General features: G+C 58.3%; 1 protein-coding gene and 1 long non-coding RNA gene across 2 annotated transcripts; one reads left to right on the forward strand and one right to left on the reverse strand.

The window, feature by feature from the left end:
* Window positions 1–1223: 1223 nt before the first annotated feature.
* On the reverse strand, window positions 1224–3797 carry LOC123817492. The gene is made up of 2 exons (XR_006785432.1): window positions 3421–3797; window positions 1224–1561 (listed from the first exon to the last, which is right to left on the reverse strand). It is a non-coding gene; the product is annotated as an uncharacterized LOC123817492 (long non-coding RNA).
* A 3995-nt stretch (window positions 3798–7792) lies between these two features.
* CDR2L (cerebellar degeneration related protein 2 like) lies at window positions 7793–19211 on the forward strand. Its single transcript, XM_045837475.1, has 5 exons — window positions 7793–8309; window positions 13493–13605; window positions 13862–14010; window positions 14593–14757; window positions 16580–19211. The coding sequence occupies exons 1-5, from the start codon at window positions 8231–8233 to the stop codon at window positions 17457–17459; spliced, it is 1386 nt and encodes a 461-aa protein (XP_045693431.1). The 5' UTR covers window positions 7793–8230; the 3' UTR covers window positions 17460–19211.
* Window positions 19212–22511: the final 3300 nt, after the last annotated feature.

Consider the following 22511-nt stretch of genomic DNA (forward strand, 5'->3'; position numbering starts at 1 on the left):
GCCTTCCCTGAAAACCCTTCTGAGGCCACCCATCTGAACGGACGTGTCAAGGGACCGGTGATTAGCAACACTGTGTCAGGGACGGGAGCACAGGGGCTCAGGACACGAGGCCTGTCCTGTGTCAGCAATTATCTAGGGAGAGAGTCAGGAAGAGAATCAGCCATGGCTCATCCAGTGTATCCTTGGTAGAGGCAAAGTAGTAGTCATGGTGAAAGTGACAATAATGGGACAATATTGCTAATACAAAAACCTGCCTCTGAGGTAGCTATTATCCACATTTGACACATTTCGGGAAAACCGAGGCTTGGAATATTTAAATTATTTGCCCAAAGTGACACAACTAGTAAGGAACAAAGCCAAAATTTAAAAAATCCAACTCAACCCCAAAGAGGTTGGACTTTTTCCACAACATCATCTTGCACGCTATGTCTGGAAGCTTCTGGAAATCCTGGATGCTTCCCAAGGAGGTGATATTTAGCTTAAACAGGAATTCCACGGGTAAAAAAAAAAAAATGAGGGATGTACCGTGAAGGCGGCGAAGAGACGGCACCAAGGTAAAGGAGGACGGGTGTGGAAGGAGGAAGGAGGGGGACAGGGTGTCAATGTGTCGCCGAGTCAGCAGACTGCACAGGATAGCTCCGTCCTGGCTCCAGGGGATGTGTCTTCCCTGCCCTGGGTGGAATCCTGGGCTGGCTTGTGGCTTTTCTGATCGCTCCCGAGATAATGAATGAATGGCACCTTTATCTGGCATTTCAAAAAAAAAAAAAAAATCCAGTGCACTCTGCAAATCACCCAGTGCTAGTCCAGCCCAGAGTGACATTAAAAACTCTGAATCTTCGTCATTAGAGAGATGCAAATTGAAACCACACCATGGTAACCATTATATACCTATTAGGATGGGGGAGAAAAAAAACAACAACAAACCCTGACATAACAAATACTGGCGTGGATGGGGAGCATTTATATGTTCTTATAAAGCTGAATATACAATTACTATATAACTCTGTAATTCCACTTGTGGTATTTACCCAGGAGAAACGAAGACAGATATTCATACACACACACACACACACACACACACACACACACACACAAATGTGTAATGCTGGTAGTAATTTCATTCATAATCACCCGAAGGATACAGGTGACATTGGCGATGTGGAATCCTGATTGTCAACTAAATGCATGTTCTGGGTACTGCCTCTCCCCCACCAAATCTGATGTAAAACAATAAACATTTATTGTAAATGCATTAGCCAGTAATTCAGGCAGGGCCCAGCTGAGGTGGCTGGCGTCTGCTCCACAACGTCCAGGGTCTCAGCTGGGAAGACCGGAATGGCTAGGGGAGGGGTTAACTCGGCACAGCTGGGTGCTGGAACCATCCGGGGGCTTCTTCACTCCCGTATCTGGCGTCTGGCATCTTGGGAGGACTCAAAGCCTGGGCTCAGCTGGGGCTGAGTCTGGCATCATCAGCGTGGGTCTCCTGAGTGGCCTGGGCCTCTCACAGCAAGGCCCTGGGCTCTGAGCGTGAGCGTCCCAAAGGGTACACAAGAGAGGGTGCCTGGGAGAGAGAAAGAGAGGAGGAGGGGAAGGAGGAGGAGGAGGAGGAGGAGGAGGAGGAGGAGGAGGAGGAGGAGGAGGAGGAGAAACAGAAACTTCATGGCCATTTAGTAGCTAGCCTGGGAATAATAATATATAAAGTCACTTCTACCATACTCTACTGGCCAAAGCAATCACAAGTCCGTTGGATTCCAGCAGAGGGGATCCATACCCCACCCCAAGGAAGAGGCGTCAAAGAAGTTGGCAAAATGTTTAAAATTGCCACATCGGGGGTGATTCTCTTCTCCACACTTCGTCCCTCCCAGCCCTGTCATTCTCTCCCACCTTTGTCTCTCAGTCATCTCATCTCAGCAAATGTCACCTCCCAGGCAGTCAAGCCAGAAGTCAGCGTCACCCTTGACACCTCTCCTCTCGTCACCCCATGTCCAACCCATCACCACATCTTGATGTGACTTCCCAAACACGTATGTTGTATTTTCTACCTCCCTCGTTTCTACTGACCCCGCCCCCATCTCCCACCTGCAGCAGCCTCCACCCTGCAGAACAGCCAGGAGTGGCTGTGAAATGCAGCTCACCACACTCCCGACCGAGAACACCTCGAGCCCTTTGTCGGGAACAGTGTCTTGGGGCCGCACAGCGCCCTGCACGGCCCCTCTGCTCCCCTCCCCCCAGAGCCCTCGGACTCCACCCACCGGCCTTTCCTGGCTTCCTCGGGACCCCTGAGCTCTTTCTGCCCGGGATCTCTGCACAGGTTGTGTCTTCTTCCCGGGACCCCCCTCCTCCCGCTGTTCGTGTGCCCGTCCCCTGCTCCCGCTTGGGGTCTTATCTTCAAACCCTCTCCTCCTGAAAGATTTCCCATCCCCAGCTGTTGCTATTCCCGCCCCCGATGTTGCCTAAAACGTTACCCCCCCCCATTTCAAATACTTTTGTCTTTTTACTTGGTTTATGTTTCTCTTGCCCAGGAAAATGCAATATTCGTGTGAGCAGAGACTGGGTGGGTCTTGCTCCCCGTGGCCCCGGCACCCAGCACTGGCGCCCAGCCCTGGACACGTGAGCGAAGATGGCTCTTGGGCCGTCCTGGGACACGGAGACGCTTCGGGCGTCCACGTCAGTCAGTAGGACTGACACATTCCCCGACTGTTTCTCAGACTCGGTTTTTCAGTACTTTGGGGAGGATTTCAGGTGGGGCAGGTGGATCTGAACCGGGCGGAGAAGGTTGACAAAGGGCCAGGGGTCGTGGTCGTGCCGCTGGCGTCAGAGCGTTCCCTGGTTCACCCGCTGGGGACCGCTCCGTGCCCGGCAGGCGGGTCCGTGCAGGGTCCCATGTGCACCGTGAGGCGGGCACGCCAGACACAGCGGGGGCTGCCCCACAGGTCTCTGAGGCCCAGGGCTCTGGCCTTGACTGAAAGCCTCACCTGCCCTGTGCTAGAAAGGTAAGGCCCCTGAACAGGCCTCCCCAGGAGCCCTGCCAGAAGAGGGGTAGCCGTGGGCGACGAATAGATCCTCCAGGTAAAGCATGTTAGAGTAAAAATGACCCTGAAGGCAAACGCTGCCTGGTGCGCGCATGCACAGGCCCTGCTCCAAGCCCTCGGCCTGTGTGAGCTCACAGAACCCTCCCAGCAGCCCCCGAGGTGGCCCTGAAGGAGTAGGGTGAGGCCACAGGAGGGCACTCAGCACACACTTCCTAAAGGACAGGCCTGGGACTTTAAGGGCAGGGACTGGAGGCCGACACGGGGAGTGGAAGCAGTTCCAGACAGCAGGGACCCAGAGAATCCTGTCTGGGACAGACCCAGATGGTTTATGGGGGGAAGGGAGGGACACCAGATGACCTCACTCATTCAAATGTGTTAAGCGCCTTACCCTGCCAGGCGCTGACCTCAGACTGGAGGGCGGGCCAGATGGGGCCTGAGCGTTCAGTGCAGCGGGTGCCCAGCGCTGGAAAGTCTGAGGGCAGGGAGGGCGGCCGTCCGGCCTCCAGGGGTGGGGGCACTCCTGGAAGAAGGTGACCTGGTGCCGCCTGGTCCCTTGACTTCAACCCAAGATGCACAGTGTCGGGGGTGGATGGGAAGCCCGTGGGCCCAGAGGTGCAACTGGGCACCCTGACCCACCCCCAGCGTGACTCGCGTGACTGGGAGTGACCGAGACCCTCTAACGTCAGCACTGCCTGCGCCGTCATTTCCGGTGGGCTGGGCTTCGGAGTGGGCAGTGGTGCCTGTGACCGCGGGCTGTCGCATCGGGGTCCCTGGTGGAGCCTGCCTGGAAGGAGTTTGCGTCGCTGCATCCGGCTCCGCGCCTCCCCTCCCCAGCCCCGCCCCCGCTCCCGCCCCATCCCGGTGGAATCTGTGCTTTTGTCCCGCCTCTAGGATCTGGGCTCGCGCTCCGGAGGGAGGGAGCTCCTCGGCTGGGAACTGGGGAAGCGCTCCTGGTCCCCGAGGTGTGAAACCGACCCCAGGGGAATCCTACTGCCCAAAGCTTAGCAGACGGCGGGTCCACCAGCGCGGCCTCTTGAAGCTGCCGACAAGGAACACCATGAAACAGGCCTGCGGGACGCACAGATGAGGCGCCGGGCTCTGGCGTTGCCGCCGTCAGGTCGTGTACAGGTCCCCGCTGTCAGCCCGCTCTGGGCTCCGTTTAAGGGAAAGGCCTGAAGTGGACCCCAAGGCTTTTTAACCCGTAGCTCAGGAAGACAAAGGAACTTCCTTCCTCAAAGGCAGATCTGATTTTCCTCCTCAGGCAATAGCCCAGAAAATATTAAGCCTGCCCCAAAGATACAAAGGGTGACCTTGCTGGGCCAGGAGCCGGGGATTCCCATGACTGGGCAAAGGGCCCGGCACAGGCCGGGTATGCAGCAGGAAGCCCACCCCTCAGCTGCTGGGCCCCCATCCTCGGACCCCTGCGGAAGCAGTCAGGAGGCTCCGCCACCCTGGCGGAGTTGGTGGCCCAGCCTCAGCCAGCCCCCACCTCACACCAGCCTCATGGGACCTAGGGGCCTAGGGGAGTCCAGCCTGAATCCCCCTGCCTAGTCCTTGGGCAGCAATGAGAATCCAGCCTTTGTGACATGCTTGTCCCTGCCAGGCAATCCTGCTGGACTGGGGTGCAGGGAGGGAGGTGACAGGGAAGGAGAGTGTTCAGGAAGAGCCATGCCAAGGGCGTAGTTAGTTTGGTAAAGGCCGAGGGCTGAGAGGTGACCCAGCGGCTGGGTGTTTTCAAACCTCACCGGTGAAAACAGCCTTAGCTCTGGGGACTGGAGGTGAGTCTCCAGGTTGGGGGCTGCCTTTCATCGCCCTAGCAAGAGAGGGGCCCTGCTGGCACCCTCACTGCCAAGGCCAAGGCCACAGCCCTCAGCCCTTTGCCCCTGCTCTTCCTCTGGCTGGGGCTTCCTACGTTCCCCCGGCCGTAGGGGGCAGCCCTGGCTCCTGTAGTTGCATTTCCATGGAGCGGCTGATTGAAGAAATGAAAAGGTGCAGAGGGGAACCTGGTGGGCTTGGGGGCCTGACCAGATCCCTCTGGAACTCGGCACCCCCAACCTGGTTGTCGTCAGACTCATTTTGTCCCCGTCTCAATAAATGACATCACCACTGCGCTGTTACTGGAGCCAGAAGTCTGAGTGGTTTCTCTCCAATGCTCTAGTCGATTCATCTGAACATCTTGGTTCTACATGCAAAACATTTTTCATCTCGCTCCATGTCCACCGCCACCAGCCTTGTCCATCCTACCGCCACCTCCCCTTAGACCATGGAAGAAAACTCCATCCTCGTCTTCTTGCTTTTCTTCTTAACTGTTTTATTGAAGTATAACATATTCAGAGAAGTGTACACATCCTAAGTGTGCATGTCAATGATTTTCACTACTGAACACACCTGTGCAACCAGCACCAAGATGAAGAAATGAAAGCCCTGGCTGGCGTAGTTCAGTGGATGGAGCACGGGCTGCGAACCCAAGAGTCACAGGTTCGATTCCCAGTCAGAGCACATGCCTGGGTTGCAGGCCAGGGCCCCCAGCAACCGCACATTGATGTCTCTCTCTTTCTATCTCCCTCCCTTCCCTCTCTAAAAATAAATAAACAAAATCTTTCTTTTTAAAAAAAGAGAGGCCCTGGCTGGCATAGGTCAGTGGATTGAGCGCGGGCTGTGAACCAGTGTCACAGGTTCGATTCCCAGTCAGGGCACATGCCTGGGTTGCAGGCCACGACCCCCAGCAACCACATATTGGCATTTCTCTCTCTCTCTCTCTCTCTCTCTCTCTCTCTCTCTCTCTCTCTTTCTCCCTCCCTTCCCTCTCTAAAAATAAATAAAAATAAAAATAGCATAATATTTAAAAAAAGAGAGAGAGAAGCTCTAAGGACATTAACAGGCACCTATTAAAAAAAAAAAAAAGGACTCAACCTGCTGTCGATGCTCTGAAGACGGAGGAAGGGAGACACGAGACACGAGCCAAGGAACGCGGGAAGCCTCTAAAAGGCAAAAGGCACAGGGGAACAGACTCTCCCCTGGAGCCACCAGAGGGAACTCAGCCTCGTGGACACCTCGATTTCAGCCAGAGACCACGTCAGACTTCTAAGGTACAGAACTGCGAGATAACAAATTTGTGTTATTTCAAGACACTACATTTGGGGTATTTGTTACAGAAGCAATGGTGACTACAAGTACTTACTCTGTGTCCTTCACTCAACATTTTATTTGTACTCTACAATACTCCATTGCATGAATATGCTACATTGTATTCAACTACTGATGGACATTTGGGTTGTTTCTGCTTTACGCTATTACTATGAACAGCACTGATGGAAACATCTGTGAACATGTCTTTCAGCCACACATGTCACACATGTACACATTTCTGCTGCACCTATATAGGGACAGAACTGCTGGGTCACAGGATGTGCATTTATAGTTATGGCGGATGCTGTGATGCGTCACCCAGACGCCCCCTCGGGACTGAAGGCCCAGCTCTCCCAGCTGCCGGACGCTGTGGGCTCTCTCTCTAGGAGAGAAACTGGAAAGAGCTCCTTTGCCCAGTGTCATGCCACATCCCAGTGGCAGCCTGCATCCATCCAGGAACTGGTTAATATGTGTGTGTACTGGGTGTTTCAATGCCTGTGGCCAGAAAGCTCAGGCCAGGGGTGGGATCCGTATCCTATATCCAATTATACCCATTAAAATCAAATACGGTTTTCCCTCTCCAAGCATTCTTTCCTTAAGGGAGTTTTCAGATTCAAGCATTCATGTAATTCATTTTTATTGGGACCCCCTACGGGCTGTGACTGTTGAAGTACCCTGAGTGGGTGGCGAAGTTAAAGACCCCCCCTTCCACTGCCATTTGGGTTAACCTTGATGGGGCATCCCAGATCCAAAGCTTTCCAGAAACCAAGGGAGGCTTTGTTGGGGCCACGTCTTAACCCAACTTGTCCTTCTTTCCACCCTGCTTCCTTCTGTCTCCCTACGGGTGTTGATCCTTCTAAAGAAGCTGAACACCTTCTCACGTGTTCATTGGGCCATTGTGGTCACTTGTGAAATTCTTAGTCAAGTCTTGTACCCATTTTTGCATTGAATTGTCTTTCTTTTTTTGTGGTTTGCAGCTGTTCTTTCTGTACTCCGGATACAAATGTCCTTCGTTGGATACATTTGCCACGTATTCTCAGTTGAACATATTCAGGGTACTTCAACAGTAACAGCCCATAGGGGGTCCCAATAAAAATGAATTACATGAATGCTTGAATCTAAAACTCCCTTAAGGAAAGAATGCTTGGAGAGGGAAAACCATATATGATTTTAATGGGCATAATTGGATATAGTATATGGACCCCACTCCTGCCTGAGGCTTCTGGCCACAGGCATTTAAACAAGTTCTTAAAGGTAAATGCGAATGAACATTGACTCAGAGTGTCTGTCCATAGAAGGTATCAAGAGGCTAGCCTGTTCTAGTCATCGAGGAGCCAGCTGTGAACAAAAGATAAGTTCCCTGCTTTCAGGAGACCCAAAGGGAGAGAAACACAACGACAGGTAAACAAAATAAAATAATTTCACACAGTGAGCCCTAAAGGGAAGAAGGTCATCCTAGAGGGAAGGGGCGTGTTGATCCAGAAGAAGCCAAACCAGGGCATCAGGGAGATCCCGCCCTCGGCCCCGCCTCCAGCTTTGCATACGTCTTCTGATTGGCCGGCGGCGTCCAGCCCCACCCCCGTGGAGCGGGCTGTTGGGGAAGCGCTGGGCGGTTGGGGAAACGCCGGGCGAACCCTGCCGGGATGCGGCCGCGGCTCGGGGTGTCGCCGGGCGGACCGGGGGCAGCGCGGGCCGGAGCCGGGCAAGGGGCGTCCGCCGTGGCACACGCGTACTCTTAGCGCGTCAGACCTGCCGGCGGGCCCGGGCCCTTCTGGTCGCCGAACCGCCCGCCGTCCCCTCCCCTCCACCCTTTGTGCCGCCACCGCTCCGTGTGCCAGGCTCCGCAGGACCCCGGCCGGGCGGGCCGGCCGGCCGCAGCGAGTCAGCCTCGTGTGGGCGCCGAGTGAACGGCCGATGGCGAGGGGGCGCAGCGCGGGCTGGGGCGCTGCAGCCGGAGTCCGCGACGCGGGAGACCCGGCCCGCCTGCGCCGCATTGTCCCGGGCCCCGCACCCCGGCTCTGAGCCGCGCCGCCGCAGCGCCCGCCCGCCCGCCCGCCGCCCGCGGGGCCATGCGGAGGGCCGCGGGGATGGAGGACTTCTCCGCAGAGGAAGAGGAGCCCTGGTACGACCAGCAGGACCTGGAGCAGGGTGAGCACGGAGGAGGAGGAGGGGGCGGGAAAGCGAAGTGCGCCCCGCGACCCCTGTCCGCCACTCCATTGTTGGGCGGTGTCAACCCCGGGAGGGCTGGGCTGGACCCCGCGAGCCGGACTCCGAGGGGTGATGTGCGTGGAGAACGGGAAGGTGGCGGGAAGGGGCGTGCTGCCCGGGAAGACCTGGCCCGGGCCCGCGGAGACCTGCGAAAGTCGGGGGACCGCTCTTCCTCTTTCCCGAAGGACAGGGGCGTGCATACGTGTTCACCCAGCTCGCCCACCCCAACTCAGAGGCAGGAACTGCCCAGGGGCCCCTGATGTTGTCGGGGGACCTGAGTCCTCACTGGAACTCTTTGGAGGCCCGGAGGTGGCTCCTTGGTTGTTTTCCTGGGAGGGGTGGAGTGGGGGAGGGGGAGGGGGAGGACTTATCCCAAATCCAGCGGCACCCTTCCCTCCCTGCCAGAATTCCTGAGCTCTAATAGTCTCAGAAAGTTTCCCCAGCTCCTTTCCCTCCACCCAGGGAGGGACTGGGGCTGTGGGGACCCTGCGGGGGGGGGGAGCAGCACAGTTTTGGGGCCATCAATCTGCCTTCCTGAGGGAGGGATCCCCCCGTCCTTTCCCTCCGGCCCCCTCACAAACTGCTTGTTGTGTGGAGGGGGCCAGGTTTGGGAGTTCTGAGCAAGGGCTCAGCTGAGAAGCCGAGTAAAGAGGGAGCCACCTCCCCCCTCCGTCTGAGGGCGGCGAGGGTGAGTAGAAGTGGGTTAGAAGCTGGTGATGAGGTGGCCGAAGTGACATCACCCTGAGCAGGGGGCGGGCTGTTAGGACAGGAAACAGGAGGAGGCCGGAGAGGGTCACGGCCAAGGCCTACCCCCGTGGAGTCAAATCCACACTCTCCTCCCCAAGAGCGTCTCTCATTCTTGAATGGCCAGGGCTGGGCTGGGGGGTGTCCAGGAGAAGGGACCACTGTCTCCCGCAAGTGGGCAGGTGTGGACACGAGTCTGGTTCGGTGTGTTGCTGGCACTCCCGCTCCGGGGCTCCGTCCACGGCCCCCAAAGCCGGGCTTTGCCCTCTGGGGAAGCGTCTACCTAGATTCCGGAGCCTTTGTCTCCTGGCTCTGACCCGCATCCCCGTGGGGCCAGATTCGCTGGCGGACCAGGCTCAGTCCGTGCGTTCCAGAATGTGGGGAGACCAGAGCCTCGAGTGTGGGACTGGGGGTGCTGGGCCCTACCCTGCCCTACTCTGTGTCTGGAGTCTCCCCTCTGCTACCCTGCCTGGAGCGAGATGCCCAGTACTGGCTGCGACAATCCCTCCCCAAACCTGGGCACTACCCCCAGCCCCAAATTTTGCCTCCGACAAATACCTATCAGACTCCACTTAAGTGCCAGACACTATCCTGGGCACTGGGCATATAGTCCCAGCCCTGGTCCGCTAAGCGGACCTGGGCAGGCGGAGGTGGGCCTGTCATTGAGTGAGTGTAAGTGACAGGACGCAGTGAGAGGGCTTCATGGAAGAGGCGGGCCCAGAAGGAAAGACTGGAAGCCAAGTGCCTGGGAAATGGCCTCCGGGAGACAGATGCTGATTTGTTGCTGTCTCATTCCATTCCGCACCCTCAGCCACGTCTCCGGAAGTCTCTGGCCCTGTGCCGGCCCAGATGTGGGAGGAAGGAGCCGGGGAGCAGCGGTGGGAGACGCCGCAGCTCCCAGAGAGGGAGGCGTGTCCAGATTCCCGGCTGGGCTGGGTGCCCACTCTGGGCCAGGGTGGGGGGTGGGCCCAGCCGGCTCGCTGCTCTGGCCTGGCTGGCCTACAGTGGTCAGCCTCCCTCGGGCTCTCCTCGCAGCCACGAGAAATGAGACAGTCTCAGAAGACACGGGAGCTTTCCACCAAAAACCCAAATGTCTGTCGCTGGGCGTGTGCTGAGCCTGGGGAGTGATCTCGGCCCTCAGGGGGCGCCGCACTCCAGCAGGGGAGGCAGAAAGGAGATCACACTGGCCACCGCGGGAGAGCCACGGGGTGCTGCAGCAGGCGCGTTCGGAAGGGTTCCCACTGAGGCCCCTCTGAGCTGCGTGCCGAAAAGGCGCTCCCTGGGCAGAGGAAGGCAGGCGGGCATGCTGGGTGGAGGGGACGCCTGTGCAAGGCATGGAGCAACGTGGGAAGACCACGTGTGGCTGGGAGGTAGGTAGGACTTAGATGGAGCGTGAGCTGGGGTGGGAGGAAGTCCCAGGCACAGGTGCTGCAGCGCCAACCCTGGGGGGCCCCACGGAGAGCTGGACGGTGGCGTGAGTGTTCTCCAAAGCCCAGCCACATTGGGGATCAGGTGCCTGTTGCGTCCTCCTTCCCGGTACCCAGTTCCCCAAGTCTCTGCCCGGCTGCTCCCTCCGTGCCTCTGAGTGGCCCGGGAAGCGGTTTGCCCAGCCAGCCTGGTCCCCCGGCCCCATTACAGCAGGTCCCGACTTCACTTCCTGACACCTGGCCATCAAGACCCCATGTGACTTTCTGATGCTGTTCCGTCCCAATAGCAGGGTCCTGGATGTTCCTCCCCGCCCACGGCCACAGCACCTCTAAAAATAGAAACCGCCATTAATTATTAAGCCCTGGCACTCTCTCTCTTCCTGCCCGCCTCCCCATCTCAGACCGGGCTTGGCAGGCCCCGTGGGTACCACTTCCCAGGCTGGGAGATGGTTGCTGAGTCAGAGATTTGGAGTCCTGGGCACCCGACCTTGAGTCTGAGCCTCGGAAGAGAGCTCTGGCGTGGCAAGGGGAGGAAGCGACTGGACCCCAATTCTGTGGACCCTGAGTCCGTGACTTGTAGGCTGCGAGCTGGTCAGCCGCGGCCCTGCCGGGTCTCCCCGCTCCCCTCACCCCCGATCTCTGTCTCTCCTCCGCTGGGCCCGTTCCCCGTCCCTTTCCCACCTCCCTGCTTCGGAGTCTGCGGGGCCCCACCCAGGCCCCAACCAGGGCAGGCAGTGGGATTTCAGCGTTTCTTTTCAAAGACACCCCCTGTCTCCGGGTCAGGCCCTCTCAGGCTTCTGGGGCGTCGCACCTCAGCTGATTGTTGGGGGGGGGGCGGTGAGGGGTGGGGAACTGCTGAAGCCTGCTGCAGGAGACCCAGAAATCTCCCCCGGTCCAGGAAGGGGGGGTGCAGGTAGTCTCAGTACTCTCCCCGGCTCCGTCCAGTGATCTGGTCGTGACAGCCTGCTCACCCCTCTGGCTTCTAGCTCACCCATGCCCCACTCCCAGCTGCGCCCTCCTGCTCGGCTCCACGGGGAGCTGCGCCCTCCCTGGAGCCCTCCGTTCGCTGGCATCCCTTCCCCAGCACTGGGCTCTGCTCAGTCCCTAGCTGCGCAGCTTCTGCATTTCCCTCGTGACCCCTCCTGGCCACTTGGACCAGCTGAGCTGGCACTGGGATCAGGTTTCCCTGAGTCGGTCCCTGAGATTTTTCTCCCCGCCCCAGAGAGCTTCCGTTGTGTTCCCTTCTTCCCCATTCCTGACTCACTAGGGAACCCAGCTCACAGTCACTGCCTTCTGAGGGCCGTGTCCCTGGCTTATAGTGTGACTTCAGCTGCCCCGGCACCTGCCGTAGGAATGCGCACAGCTCAGATGCCCACCTGGGAGGAGGGCGAGCAGAAAGTGCAGAGTTCACGACCATTCCTCGCTCCACCTCTGGGCCATGGCCTTGGACTCTAGGTTACGCCGTAAGGGATCCACACAGGCCACCCACAGAGCCTGGGCCCTGACACCAAGGCAGGTGCCATCCGTAGCAATGGCTTCTTCACAGACCACCCGCCAGCTCCCAGGGGAGAAGACGTCGAAGGGTGTGGTCCTAGAGGTGGTTTTGCTGGGCTCCTCAATGTCCACCGAGCTCTCAGCATAAGACAGGACCTGCTCTCTGCAGACCCACGACCCCAACATCACACTTCACGCTTTGCAGACTCGCCAAACGTCTAGTTGATAAATGTGCGCCTCAAGTGCCCTCATTCCCCCGTCTAGGTTGGTGTCAGGCAGCTAGCTTTTCTTGGTAGCATCATTGGAAGGTTAACTGTTCGAGGCTGAAGGTTCTTATCTGTGATCTGTTTGATCTAGTATTTTGTACGATGGCTAAGGTGGGCGTTTGGGTGTTTGCGGCCGTGTTTGTCCAGGCTAAGTTATTGTTACTGCAGCCTGAAGCTCGCTCGGGGACAGCAGCTCTGCACCCCTCAACTGGGGAGCTCCTCTGGGTGACGCCTGGGCACAGGGCTCCCCACCCCCCACCCCCACTTAGGTCCGGCCCAGAGGCTGCGCTCCGGCTATTTTAGAACCTCGCCCCGCTGTGTGGAAGCCGACTCCGGTTCGCTTCCCAGGGAAGGGAGGTTTCGGAGAGGGGTGCAGGTCATGGGGGCCAGATGCTCCTGGAGACTGGGGCAAGGAGGCCTGGGTTCTTTCAGTGTGGCTACAACCCGGCCGGCAGCCTTGAGCAAGTCATCCTTCCCGCTCTGGCCTGTCACCCGTACAATAAGGAGGTGGGGCCAACAAGCTTTGAAGCCGCATCCAGTTCGAACACCCAGCAGGCCCCTTGCCCCTCCACCTCTCTCAGTGAGCGCCTAGCCACCCCTCCCAAACGCCGCCCACCGCCTGAGCCTCTCGCTGTGCCCAGGACAAAGAGTCTCCCTCACTCCTCATCCAGGGCACTTGGCACCTGGCTCTTCTCATTCTTTCAAGACAGATTTATACATCCGCTCTGCGCCAGGTACTCACCGTGCTGGGTCCTGGGGATGTCAGGGAAGGAAACAGGCAAAACCCTGCCCTGTGAGCTTACAATTAGTCAGGGGCGAGACGAAAAGATAAATAAGCACATTGTTTGGTGAGTTCGATGGTGGTTTCTGCTAAAGAGAAAAAATTAAGCCCGGGAGGAATGCAGAGTGGGGGAGGGCGCGATTTTACATCAGTGGTTGGGGAAAGGCCTCCTGGAGAGAGTGACGTCTAAGCACAGACTTGAAGGCCGAGAGCTATGAGCCCCGAGAGTGTCCGGGGAGAGTGCGTTCCAGGCAGGGGCCACAGCCAGTGCAAAGGGCAGCCCCCGTGTCCTGGGCGTCCTGGGGTCCCCGAGGCCCAGCTCAGAATGAATGCTCAGAGCGCTAACGGGGGTCTTCCGGCTCCTTTCTCACGCTACTCATCGCTTCCCCCGCCCCCCGCCCCTCCTCCCAGACTTGCATTTGGCCGCGGAGCTGGGGAAGACGCTGCTGGAGAGGAACAAGGAGCTGGAGGAGTCCCTGCAACACATGTATGCCACCAACGAGGAGCAGGTGCAGGAGATCGAGGTGAGGGCCTCGGGCCCTGCATGCACACCCCCCCACACACACACACCCCCAAGTGGCCTTTGTGCAACTTAGGAAAGACACGGCTTGCACGACTATCCCGGGCAGCCCTGCCCCACGGCCTTTCCCCCCCGTTCCGTGGCGTGTGAATGCCCCGAAGCGAGCCCGTTCCTGCAAGTGGGTGGAGGGCCCAGGCGGAGGCCTTTTCCCTCACTCTGTTCCGAAAGCTTAGTCACCCTCCCTCCCCTACGACCCCCAGTACCTGACCAAGCAGCTGGACACGCTGCGGCACGTGAACGAGCAGCACGCCAAAGTGTACGAGCAGCTGGACCTGACGGCCCGGGACCTGGAGCTGACCAACCAGAAGCTGGTGCTGGAGAGTAAGGCCGCCCAGCAGAAGATCCATGGGTGAGGGCCGGGGACGGGTGAGGGGCCCAGGACGGAGGGCCATGGGGAGGTGGGGGGGGGCGGGCAAGGAGAGGCCCAGGACTGGCTGTGCACGTGGGTGTATGGACCGGTGGGCGTGACTGCTGCTCCTTGTCCCAGAAGCCCAGGCTGGGAACCTGGGATCGTAGTGAGTTTGCCCCTTGTAAATTTGGGGTGGTTTAACATTCAGGCTGTAATCCTGTAAGCAGCGACCGTGCACCAGGCTCTGTTCGGGCACCCGGGATGCAGTGATGGGGAACCAAAGACACTGGTGCACTCTGGGAGTTCACAGCCCGAGAGGGAAGGCAGGCATGTGGATATCTAGTTGCACTGCAGGGAGGATAAGTGACAGAAGGCATACGAAGAGCTGAGGTAGCGCAGAGGAGAAATGGTCAACACGCAGCCTGGGAGGCGTGGGAGAAGGGTGGGCACCTCAGCACCAGGCAGCATGGCTCAAGGTCGCCCATCTGTCCCCAACCCCATGTCCCTCCAGGGCTGCGGTGAGGGGGGCTGGCCCTGTCCCCTGAAAGTCCCTCCCATGCGTGTCCCCCACCCAACCCTCAGGCTGACGGAGACCATTGAGCGTCTGCAGGCCCAGGTAGAGGAGCTGCAGGCCCAGGTGGAGCAGCTGCGGGGCCTGGAGCAGCTGAGGCTGCGCCGGGAGAAGCGGGAACGCAGGCGCACCATCCACACCTTCCCCTGCCTCAAGGAGCTGTGCACCAGCCCCCGGTAGGTGAGGGCGCCCCTTGTGGGTAGAGGACGCGGACCCTGGATGGCATCTCCAAGTGCCCGGGACTGCCAGCCGGGGGAGCAAGGAGCGGGGGAAGCAAGGAGGCGGGGGAGCACCAGGCAGCAGGTGGGAGCAAGAGCTGGTGCACTGCCCAGGCTGTCGGCGAGGCCGGCCCTGCTGCTAACCACAGTCGGCAGCTGCTGTTTACCGAGCACTGGCCGCGTGCCCGAGACTCCGCTAAGTGGCTTCATAATCGTGGCAACACCCTGAGGTGTGTTTTACCGCCCTCACTGCGCAGATGAGGAAGTGAGCCCCACAGGTCGTGTGTTTTTCCAGGGTCCCCTGGTTAGCAAGCCAGAGCTCTAGCCCGGGAGGGGCAGCCCCCGCCCCTGGCAGCCCCCGTTCGTTACACCTCAGTGGGGTGACTTCTTTTTTTTTTTTAAAGATTTTATTTATTTATTTTTAGAGAGGGAAGGGAGGGAGAGAGAGAGAGAGAAACATCAATGTGCGGTTGCTGGGGGCCGTGGCCTGCAACCTGGGCATGTACCCTGACTGGGAATCGAACCTACGACGCTTTGGTTCGCAGCCCGCGCTCCATCCACTGAGCTACGCCAGGCAGGGAGGGATGACTTCTTAATGGAAGAATACATGTGGTCTATTCCTTAAACGTTGAACTTTTGTTTGTTTTTTTTAATCAAGTTATTGGGGTGATGTTGGCTAATAAGATCATGTAGGTTTCGAGTGTACGCTTCTAGAATGCGTGATCTGTGTGCTGCATTGCGTGCCCACCAGTCAGACCATTTTCTGTTGGTGTATAATTGGCCTCCTTTACTACCCCCACCCCCTCCCCCCAGTAACCATCACAGTTGTCGGTGTCCACGTGTTTCAGTTTTATGTCCCTTATATGAGTGGAATCTATAATTCCTAGCTTTTTCTGACTGACTCATTTCCTTACTGTAGTATTCTCAAGGTCCACCCATGTTGTCACAAATGGCAGGATTTCGTCTTTTTTTTTTTTAAATAGAGAGATAGATAGAGACTCTTTTTTTTAAAGATTTTATTTATTTATTTTTAGAGAGGGAAGGGAGGGAGATAGAGAGAGAAAGAAACATCAATGTGTGGTTGCTGGGGGTCATGGCCTGCAACCCAGGCATGTGCCCTGACTGGGAATCGAACCTGCGACACTTTGGTTCGCAGCCCGCGCTCAATCCACTGAGCTACGCCAGCCAGGGCTAGGATTTCATTTTTTATGGCTGAGTAGTTTTTCACTGTGTGCGTGCATCCCATTGTTATCCAATCCGGGGGTTTTAGTAAGAGGCAAGAGGCAGTGCCTCACACAGAGTAACTGAGGGGCGATTAATAAAGAGGTGTGGACAGGTATAGGAAAATGGGGGGGACACTGTAGCACCCCAGGCTTGCCGTAGTGAGGAGCTGTTACCACCCCTCCGCCCCAGAGGGCAGGGGCGGGGGTCACTGCAGCCTAGAAGCGATGGAGGATGCCGCCCGGAGCCGGAGGGAGCCTGGGGAAGGTGTCCCCAGGGCCTGCGTCTCCTCCCGTTCTCGGGTCCCCTGCCCAGAGGCCCCCTGACTGGGCTCAGGTAGCCTGGCTGAAGCGGTCCATTGGTGTCCGCCTCCCAGGGCAGAGGGCAGAGGGCAGAGGGCAGAGGGAGAAGGGCCTAGAGTGGACCGAGAGGGACAAACGATGTGCAGCCCAGCGGACTGGAAAGTTGTGAGTGTCCAGGGCCGGGCTTCCGGGGCTGGGCTCCCGGGCCTTGCCCATGGCCGAAGCCCTCTGCCCACCCGCCCCTCCCCCTCTCCCAGGTGCGAGGACGCCTTCCGCCTACACAGTTCCTCGCTGGAGCTGGGCCCCAGGCCCCTGGAGCAGGAGAACGAGCGCCTGCAGACCCTGGTGGGCGTCCTGCGCTCCCAGGTGAGCCAGGAGCGGCAGCGCAAGGAGCGGGCGGAGCGCGAGTTCGCGGCCGTGCTCCAGGAGTACTCGGAGCTGGAACAGCAGCTGTGCGAGATGGAGGGCTGCCGCCTCCGCGTGCAGGAGCTGGAGGCCGAGCTGCTGGAGCTGCAGCAGATGAAGCAGGCGAAGACCTACCTGCTGGGCCAGGAGGATCACCTGGCCGCGGCCCTACTGGCACCCCTCACCCAGGCCCCCGAGGCCGATGACCCCCAGCCAGGCAGCGGAGATGAGTTCGGCGCCCAGGACGGTGTCTCCTCCCCGGGCCACTCCGTGCGCAAAAGCTGCAGCGACACGGCGCTCAACGCCATCGTGGCCAAAGACGCTGCCAGCCGGCACGCGGGCAACCTCACGCTGCACGCCAACAGCGTGCGCAAGCGGGGCATGTCCATCCTGCGGGAGGTGGACGAGCAGTACCACGCGCTGCTGGAGAAGTACGAGGAGCTGCTGAGCAAGTGCCGGCAGCACCGCGCCGGGGTGCGGCATGCTGGCGTGCAGACCTCGCGGCCCATCTCCCGGGACAGCTCGTGGAGGGACCTGCAGGGCAGTGAGGAGGGCCAGGGCGAGGCCAGGATGGCGGAGAAGAGCCTGAGCCAGCACGTGGAGGCCGTGGACAAGCGGCTGGAGCAGAGCCAGCCCGAGTACAAGGCGCTCTTCCAGGAGATCTTCTCCAGAATCCAGAAGACCAAGGCCGACATCAACGCCACCAAGGTCAAGACCCACAGCAGCAAGTGACCCTCAGGGTCGTCCCCCCCCCCAGAGTAAGGCCATGGGTGCCTCATGCCTGGGCCCAGCTGCCTCTGGTGAATGAGGGAGCCTTTTTGCGGCAATATAGCTCAGTGGGGGCCGCTCTCCGACCCAGGGAGCCGGTGGGGGACCCGGCTTGTCCCCTGCTGGTGTGGGAGGTGGGCAACATGTGAACAGCCTGGCCCCCCGGGACCCTCCATGACCCCGAGTCAGCCCAGGGCACAGCTACGAGTTACAAAGCCAAACGGCCCCGCTTCCCTTCCCCCGCTTTCTTTCCAACCCCGGACTCGTGGCCAGGCTCCTGAGAGCCGTTCTGGACCAGCTGGCTTCTTTCTATTTTTTTTTTTCAAAGTTTAGTTTCATTTTTTTTTTTTTGAGAGGTTTGCAATGTAAGGTCCCCCTGACCCCTCACCACAACTGGAAACACTTGAAGGAGGACCCCAGAGCCAGCTGTGGCAGGTTCCTGGGGTCTCTTAGACCACCCACTGCTTTCCCCCAGCTGTGACACACTGTCATTCCCCTAGCACCAGCTGTCCCACCGCCGGGGCCCTAACCGGGTCGGAGGTGGCCCCTGCCACGCAGAGCAGAACACCTCGGCCTGGCCTCAGGTGTGCCCTGCTCCGGCCCTGGTGAGGGTGGCCTTCCCCCTGGAGACCCTCGGCCCACTGCAGACCTGCAGCCAATCCGAGGAGTGGAGCGGAGAGAGCCCCTCGGCAGCCCTACACGAGCCGTGCGCCATTGCCCTCAGAGCCGGCCCCCTCGGGTGCCCGCCCTGGAAATGCCTTCCAGACATTAAGCCTTCCGGGGGTCTGGGTGGCAGGGAGCCCCCCATCTCTGCACACCACCTGCAACTCATCAAGTCTGGCCTCTGCCTGCCCCCACCTCAGGGACCATAACGTGTCTCATTCACTCCCATGCTGGCCACGTGCTGACCTCACCACAGGTACCACCTGCTGCCCCCAGAATGTGCCAGGCATGTGCCACCACAAGCCAGTGGTCCCAGCTTCCACCCCTGCCCCCCTTCAATGGGGACAGCCCAAGACCCCGCCCCAACTCTGAACAGTATTAACACGGGACCTGGAAGGAGAGCATGTCTCCTTCCTCCCATAAAATGCCTGCTCTTAACCTCCTGCTTTGGTGGGGGTGGGTCTTGAAGACCCAGCTGGGGTTCAGCCAATTGTGAAGGCTGCAGAAAGTCCAGCTTCAACTAGGAGAGGCCAGGGTCCCCAGCTTGCCCTGAGCAACCCTGCAGGGCCACCCCCCCGCCCGTTTCCGCTGCCTGCCCACCCCAAGACCCAAGAAGTCAGAGCAGCCGCGCAGCCCGGTGAAGGCGGTGGCCCAGGCCTCTGTGCTGGGAGCCCGGGGGGCACCTTCATGCCTTACTCGTTTCTAAGGGGTAAAGGGGTTTTCTTACTACGCACGCCTGACCTCCGCAGAGGTGCCAACCTGCTCTCCGGGCGGCACTGTGATGACAGCTGTTGGCTGGTCCCTCGGCCACACATCGTGGAACCCTTTGTCCTTTGGAGCCAGGCAGCTCCCGGCCCTCCATGTGTCTCTGTCATCTAGGGTGGAGGGGGGTGGGGTGCATTGGGTGGGGGAGGGGCTCCTGCCTGTTCATTTCCCAGTTCTGTAGCAGCCGACCAGCATCCCCTTTGATGTACACATGAGAGAAATATATTTACAAATGCTTTATTCTCTTCTTTAATAATAAAAATAAAATGCACCAGTATTCTAAAAGCAGAAATGGCCCCGGAGCCGTGGTCCTATCTGTGCATCCCACACACCTGCCTCCCCATCACACAGCTCAGAGGAGAAGAGTTCCGGAACTTCGATCCCCCGGGCCCCCGGGACCCCCGTGATTGGCAGCCATTGAGCTGAAGAGTGAGTCTCAGAAGCTGTTAACTGAGCACCAGCCACGAGGGCTGTGCTGCCTTGCAGGGCGCCCCACGCTGGGGGGACGCTCCTTGCAGGACAGATTCTGCAGTTCCCTCCTCCCAGCCCACACCTGCCAACAGCTTCGACTTCAAGAGTCACAGAAAATACTCCTGAATCTTTGGGGCTCAGTTTCTCTCACTGCCTTCTCCACGCGCCCACTCCCACACAGAAAAATCAGCGGGCTCTGTGGATCCCACCCCCACAAGGAAAAGCTTGCAAAATCTTCTGGAGGTCAGCTCAGGGACCTCTCCCCAAGCCCCTGCACCCCCCCACCCCCCCACCCCTGGGAGCCAGGAGCAACCTCCCTTGGCCCCTGCAGGTGAGGACAGTGTGGTGTGGGGAGCCCAGAGCTGGCATCCAACTTGGTGGTGTCTGCTTTTTAAATCAATGACCAGCATGCGGGTTTTAAGTACATGGCACTCGAAGGACTTTCGGGGTCTCTGGACCCGCTGTGGCCTGTCTGTGGGGGAAGGGGGAGCACAGTGTAGGCGTGGTACCCCGAGCAGTGGCACCTGAGGAGCAAGGGAAGCTGGGACTTGTTCCCCGGGCACCCTTCTCTCTCTCACCTTCCGAATTCCCCACTAGATATATTTCCCTCCCCGCTTCTTCCTTCCTGTCACCATTTCTTCCTTCCTGGGTTGCTCCCCACCCCCCAGGTCCCTCCCCTGCATCTTTCTTCTCCCACACTGCCAACCTTCCCTGAGACCAAACACTGGATAAGTAAGAGGGACGGGCCCCCCTCCCACGACCCAGGAAACAGACCTGCCTGCACCCGCCCTGCAAACTCTGAGCTGAAGGCCTGGTAACTAGGCTGAGAGGGAAGCAACTTCGGGAAAAGGGGGCAGCTTTGCTCACCCACGCTGGGGGCAGGGGGTGGGGGCAGACTCCGTGCTGCTGGCGCCAGCCCCTGGGGGAGAAGGACGGAGATCTGGAACAGAGCTGGTCGGACTGGATTTCCTAGCCTGTGCGGCAGAAAAAAAAGAAGATAAAAGCCATCGGGTCTCTGAAAGTAAAAGGAAGTTCCTTCAAAAAAACCTGTACACACTTAGCACCCTAGTAACAGCCAACTTTTGTTGCCTGCTGGCAGGCAGCTATAGAACGTCAATTTTCTGATGGGGATCCTGAGGCTTAGAGGTTCAGCTAGTCATTCAGGAGCACAGAGAAATACTTGAAACCAGATGTGACCCCGTCCCACTATGCAATACTGCACATTCCCTATTTCCATGGGCTTGAGTTTTAGGGGCCAGTCTGGCCGGGGGCACTCCAGGGGAGAGAGGGAAGCCCCTCAGACTCCCTACGCAGCTGTGGTGCCCGACTCACAGGCCGGCAAGAAGGGCTGGTGCCTGCAAGCTCCTCAGCTGCTGGGAAGGGTCGGATGATTCTTCCTTTTGCCTCCCCCCCACCCCGGCTCACCTCTGTGAATGTCCCTTTTCGGCCTCGGCCTATGGAGGACCAAGGAGGGGGAAGGAGGCTAGGAGGGGGAAGGAGGCTGGCGTTAGCCTCTGTGCCCATCTTTTTAAGGGAACAGGTGACACCCTTCGGGCCTGTTTCTCCCAGAAGGGTCTCTATTCTGGATGGTTCACCGCAGCAGCAGGTGCAAGGAGCCTGGCAGCTGCTTTCCCTGCCCCCGCCCCCCAGGGTAACTTGTCTCATTCTCTCTTCTACCCTCCTCCTGTCCCAGAATCCAGGGCGCCAGATGGCCCGAGCAGGCTGTGTTTATTTGGGGCCATGGAAACCTGCAGCTTCCTTTCCCTATCATTCTGGGTCAGGCACAGGGCCGGAGCCCAGCTCAAAGCAATGATTGAACGGCGGTGACTTTGTCATTCATAACCCCGGAGCGCGGACCTGGAGGAGTCCTGGTTTGGCTCCCTTGAGAAGCCGTTCCAGTCGCCATGCAGATGCCTCTGAGGTCTTGGGACTAAGACAGGGAGGGACCCAGGAGACTCCCCTTCCAACCCAGAGCCATCCTCTGCCCCATTTGGGTTTACAAAGCCAGGGCCAGTGGGGGCGGGCAGTTTATTCCCTCCTAGAGATTTGCCTGGATCAACGAGGCAAAGACCATAAAGACCTGATTTGATGACAATTTCCTGTTTCAAACAGCCAACATCCCCAAGCACATATTTTTTTCTAGGTAATTATGCTTTTCCTAAAAATAGAACTCTTTATTAAGAAACAACCACTAGCCCTGGCTGGTGTGGTTCAGTAGCTTGGGTGCCCACCTATGAACCAAATGGCCGCCGGTTCAATTCCCAGTCAGGGCACATACCAGGGTTGTGGGCCAGGTTCCCAGTAGGGGGCGCCCGAGAGGCAACCACACGCTAATGTTTCCCTCTCTCCCTCCCTCCCCCTCTCTGAAAGTAAATCAATAAAATCCTAAAAAAAAACCCCCAACAACCACTAATATTGCTAATAATCACTAGCTTTCATTGAGCTGTTTTCATTTACCACCCTGCCTCTCAACAAAGTAACTCGGCCACCATTCAGCTGTTTCCAGACACTGCTTGCTCTGCTGGAACCTTCCTTGGAGCCACAACCTCTCAGTTTTGGAGTCCACGCCCTTACAGCCCTGTAAAAGGCTCTGCTTAGCCTGTCTGTCTGGACCTCCACCTGCATCCTCAGCCCAGGCTACCTCCTGGCTGGGGGCAACTGCCCTGGGGCTCCTCGGAACTGCTGGTCCCCCCACAAAGGGAGGTGGGTGTAGTCCACTTATTTATTTATTTATTTATCTATTTATTTATTTATTTTAGAGAGACAAACATCCATTTGTTGTTTCATTATTTATGCATTCATTGGTTGATTCTTGTATGTTTGTTCTCTGACCTGGGGGCCACACCCGCAACCTCGATGTATGGTGCTGAGGCTACCCACACTTCTTTCTCCACCTGCCTGCCTCTCCTCCCCTCTGGTAATTGTGCTGTGGACCTTTCCCACACGTGCTCAGCGGGGTCTTGCTTATAGGCTGCCTCGTGAGATGAGCCTCAAGTTACTAAAACTCAGTTCTAGCGGACCTCAGCTTTCAAAAACACCTTGCCAAAGAATTGGTCGGAACAATGTGTACTGAGTGCCTATCATGTGCCAGGTTCTGGCTGCCGGGGATCCAGCAGA

The sequence above is a fragment of the Phyllostomus hastatus genome, unplaced genomic scaffold, assembly GCF_019186645.2.
Source record: "Phyllostomus hastatus isolate PE091 unplaced genomic scaffold, TTU_PhHast_1.1 phas_contig_210, whole genome shotgun sequence".
In the NCBI taxonomy this organism is placed as follows: Eukaryota; Metazoa; Chordata; class Mammalia; order Chiroptera; family Phyllostomidae; genus Phyllostomus; species Phyllostomus hastatus.

Coding starts and splice junctions, on each gene's coding strand:
- CDR2L (XM_045837475.1), top strand. CDS start 8,231: ATGCGGAGGGCCGCGGGGATGGAGGACTTCTCCGCAGAGGAAGAGGAG. Junction 8,310..13,492: donor CCAGCAGGACCTGGAGCAGG/GTGAGCACGGAG, acceptor CCCTCCTCCCAG/ACTTGCATTTGGCCGCGGAG. Junction 13,606..13,861: donor AGCAGGTGCAGGAGATCGAG/GTGAGGGCCTCG, acceptor TACGACCCCCAG/TACCTGACCAAGCAGCTGGA.